Genomic DNA, 4,582 nt, shown 5'->3' with positions numbered 1-4,582 from the left:
AGTCATTGGCTAAAAGAAAGCACAAATGCTTCTTTTATACATTTTTGAAGTCTCTCCTACAAAAATAACATACATGGCATTATATAGCCTCAAAATAAAACTCTTCAGTTTACTTAAGACATTTAAGAGTTTGTAACATTCATACTTTAGGATCATAATTAACCATTAAAAAGTCTTAAAATACATTAATGAAATAATAAGTCTAAATTACTCTAAATTGTAATCCACCTAAAATTTATAACAATAAACATTCCTCTTCAATATGACATGAATTGAAATATATTGTATGATTGATGTCTCTTGGTTCATATCATATATTATTTATCTAAGTTTTGAAATCTCCGATATTTAAGAGAGATATGAAGACGGTGGCCAAAATAAGAATCTTGTGTGTGAGATCATCCTAACCCATACTTTTTCATCCTTATTTCTTGTGGATTCACAAAATATTCCAATATATCTCCTTCATTGTGGATTCACAAATTATTCCGATTTAAACAATGCCCTACTTTGTCATTTCACATTATAGCTATATTTCTAATGAATGAAAAAAGTGATTTAAACAATGCCCAATAGTTTTTTAAATACAAAAGTCGATAGCAATGATGTCACTGGGAACCATGACAATGTAAGCTCAAAGCACTCTAGGATTAATTGGATGCGCACGCACACAATTTACCTATAATCAACTTCAAACACATGTTGATCAACGGAAAGAAGACAAGTTGATGTAACTACTCATGGGGCTCAATGAGTCCTATAAAACCATGAGATCTAACATATTGATGATAACTGCACTGCCTAATATGAGACAAGCCTATTCATTACTTGTACAAGAAGAGATGCAATGTCAGGTAACTTCTGAACCTCTTGAGAATTTCTCAATTGCAACAGCAGTGCAGAAGAAGACAACATAATCAAAATTTACGAAGGACGAATCATGTGAACATTGCAATAAAACTTGTCATACAATTGATGAGTGTCGAATCTTTAAGTTTCACTGTAAATTTTGTGATAAAAGGGGCATACAAAAGATCGATGTCGACAAAAAAATAATTCTCGAAAGGCAGTACAAATCAACCAATGCATCAATTGTGAATATTGATCATTTGCAAATACGGTTGATGCTTCTCACCTGAATACAGAAGAATAGTCACCTAATTTCATTCCAAATTTTTCTTCTGAGCAATTACAATAGACAGCACGAGTCGTATTTGCACAAACCTTATCGAAAGGCAGTATGTGGCTTGAATATTTTAAAATACTCAGTAACTAACCCAATAGTTGGAATCGGAAAAAGCAATCACGTGCGCGGGATCTATCTTTCCATAAATAAAAACACATAATGGCCTTCAACTCTACTTTCTAGTCCAAGCGAAATTAGATGTGTCATACTTCTTTACACATGACCCACACACGCACGCATAGACCCATCATATGTGCGTGCTCATATTGTTAGAGCCATCGCAGGGAAGGAGTCTGCATAATATTATGTTGTACGTAGATATTATAATGTATGCGTCAGTACCCATCCTAACGAAAAAGTATCCTGATGCACATAAGATATAAATTGAGGGGAAATGGAATCCGGTCAATTCCATAACAAGGGCGTAAGATATATTCTTCTTCGTATTCTTTTCTTTAAGAAGTAGATAAAAAGATAATGGAATCGTATATGCCTAGAGGAAAAGTTAGACCAAGTGGGACTTCCTCCTTTTAGCTTCTATAAATAGGATAGCTCAAGAAACAACCAATATAGGGAAAACTCAAGAACAAGAAGAACAAGAGAAAATGGTGAACCTTCCAAGATACGTAGCCCTCAAATCCAAATACAACAACAATTACTTGCGTTATGTGAACGAAGCCTCACAGGTGCAAAAGTTTTTGCAGTACTCAGGAGAGAGCGTTCTAACTCCATACACAGTGTATGAATTGGAGCAAGCCAAATGCGACCCTTCATTAGTCAACATAAGATGTGCTTACAACAACAAATATTGGGTAAGTTGGCCTTCAGATCATCACTTCATTGTTGCTCAGGCTGACAATATAGAGGAAGACAAATCCAAATGGAATTGCACGTTATTTCAACCTATTTATGATAGCAATAATCAAGCATTTCGATTTCGTCATGTCTATCTTGGTTTCAATGTGTGCTTGTGGAGAGGCTCTGCTCCTTATGTAAACTGCTTGCGAGCGCAATGGTCAACCCCTGATGGCGATCTTTGTGATCTTAGCACACCCATCAATTGGGGAACTCTACTATCGTTACCAAAACATATAGTTTTCAAAGGAGATAATGGTTACTACCTCAGTGCTCAGTGGATCGAAGAGCATCAATATTTGCAATTTGCATCTAATGATATTGGAGATCCCACCGTTGGAATGGAAACATTCATTACAAAAGATGGACATATTCGATTGAAGTCAAACTACTTTGGAAAATTTTGGAGGCGCAGTCCTAATTGGATTTGGGCTGATTCAACCGACACCACGACCAACAATTCTGATACTCTGTTTTTGCCGACAAAAGTTGATAAAAACGTTGTTGCTCTTCGTAACATGGGAAATAACAACTTTATCAAGAGGCTCACTGCTGATGGAAAGACGAGTTGCCTCAATGCTGCTGTCAACACAATTGACGGAACTGCAAGATTGCAGTTTGAAGAGTCGGTTCTTTCGCGGGAAATCTACAATGTAAAGTTTCGTCCTTCTGATTCGAGGATCTATGACCAAAGTACGCTTGTGATGGCCACTGAGACTGCTACTAATACAACAAAAGAATCGCACACTATGAACTTGAAATTCACGTACACTGAAACTAAGTCCAGCATGTGGAATTCTTCAGTTTCTATAAAATTGGGCGTGAAAACAACCGTCCAAACTGGAATTCCCTTTATTGTTGATGGAAAGGTTGAGATATCAGCTACGTTTTCTGGACAATATCAATGGGGAGAAACAAAAACAACATCAAAGGTGGTGGAAACCTTGTATCAAGTAACTGTTCCGTCAATGACCACTGTGATTGTCAGCTTGTTGGCAACACAGGGTACGAGTGATGTTCCCTACTCCTATACTCAATGTGACACACTCATTAATGGAGAAATAAAAAGCTACCAAATGGATGACGGTGTTTACAAGGGAGTTAATAGCTATAATTTTAAGTATGAAACTAAAAGCAAACCAATTACAGCTTAATATCTGCCACCACTATTAAATAATAATGTTATTGCATGGGTTACAGCTTAATATCTTGTATTTGAGTTTGGTTTGTATTATCTCTATGTAAAAGAATAAAGATGGTAGGTATGCCTACAATAGTGTTGTATTGTAATCGACACATTTCTACTTAGAATCAATACTTATTTAGGGGTAAAGTTCTTCTATTTCCTTTCTTTCATTTTGTTAATATATATTCTTCTTCCTAATAGGTTTCCTTCTCCTATTTAAAAGATGATCATGGTGTGGAACTTAAAAAGTAAATGGTTGATGTTTTTTATCTGATAAGTATAGTGATAGTTGACCTTTCCGAGTGTAACAAAACCTAGTTTGTGTGAGCTAATAAATTTGACTTAGTAAATGAGGTATTAAATTATGGGGTAACTTTAATAGAGATTAGTCAGACTTAGTAGAATAAATTATAACTTAGGGAGCAACTTTAGTAGAAACTTTGAGTGGACTTAGTAGAATAAATTATAACTTAGAGAGTAACTTTAGTATAATTGTTAGTAGTTGCCCCATAGTAGACCAAGTTTAGTGCAAAGATGGTTATTTTTAACTTAAGGAGAAAGTTTGAAACTAGTCCGTGCTTTCTCCACTATAAATACTCATTAAATATATGCTATTTTCTCACAAAAAAAAATGAAAAGAATAAGTGATTAAGTTTCGACGAAGAAAAAAATTATGCTCGGGATAGTTATAAGATAAGGAAAAAAAAACGGTCAAGGTCAACATAGGGGCAAAATGGTCCTTTTGCCCCTACTCTTACTTGAGGGGTCGGTTAGGTGGGTCATAACAAGAAAGAGAAAGAAAGAAGAGAGGAGAAAGAAGAAAGAAAAGAAATTAGGGTTTTGAGGCAACATTCAACAATCCGAGGCAAGGTTCTCTCACGAATCGCACTTTCCTATTTCGTCAAAAACGTTCAAGAACTTATGGTTAATCTGTGAATGTCTAGATCGAGATGTTTATCGAGATCTTTGTGTGTTAGCGGCGTTTTTGTGTTGATTCTTGGACTTTTGCCCTCAGCAATGTGATCTCCTCAAGTTTCGGAGTGAAGGTGGCCAAGATTTGTGTTCGATTCATAGTTTCAAGAAAATGCGATTTTCAGTAAGAACTCGTGTTTTTCTCCAAATTCAAAGTCGAAGACAAAGGTGTGGTAGGACTTTTGATGGGTTGGAAAAAGGTTGAACTTAAAATACCATCATAAACAAGATGGTTGGAGGCTTTTAATTCTTCACCAAATAACTGAAGTGTCATCCATTACAATTAATGGACTGAGTAGTGGAATTTGAATTTTCGACGATGATTAAAAATAAACATTGGCCAATTATTAGTGAACATACTAATAGTTAATTAAAACTTATTG

General features: G+C 35.4%; 1 protein-coding gene across 1 annotated transcript; it reads left to right on the top strand.

The window, feature by feature from the left end:
• Positions 1–1,791: 1,791 nt before the first annotated feature.
• On the top strand, positions 1,792–3,195 carry LOC111784384. Its single transcript, XM_023665090.1, has one exon. It carries the CDS (start codon positions 1,792–1,794, stop codon positions 3,193–3,195), a length of 1,404 nt encoding a protein of 467 aa, XP_023520858.1.
• Positions 3,196–4,582: the final 1,387 nt, after the last annotated feature.

Source organism: Cucurbita pepo, unplaced genomic scaffold, assembly GCF_002806865.2.
Source record: "Cucurbita pepo subsp. pepo cultivar mu-cu-16 unplaced genomic scaffold, ASM280686v2 Cp4.1_scaffold000193, whole genome shotgun sequence".
Lineage (NCBI taxonomy): Eukaryota > Viridiplantae > Streptophyta > Magnoliopsida > Cucurbitales > Cucurbitaceae > Cucurbita > Cucurbita pepo.
Note: the sequence above shows the minus strand (reverse complement) of the source record. Positions and strands in the feature narration are given on the sequence as shown.

Excerpts from the sequence above, each read along its gene's own strand:
- LOC111784384 (XM_023665090.1), top strand. The coding sequence starts at position 1,792 with ATGGTGAACCTTCCAAGATACGTAGCCCTCAAATCCAAATACAACAAC.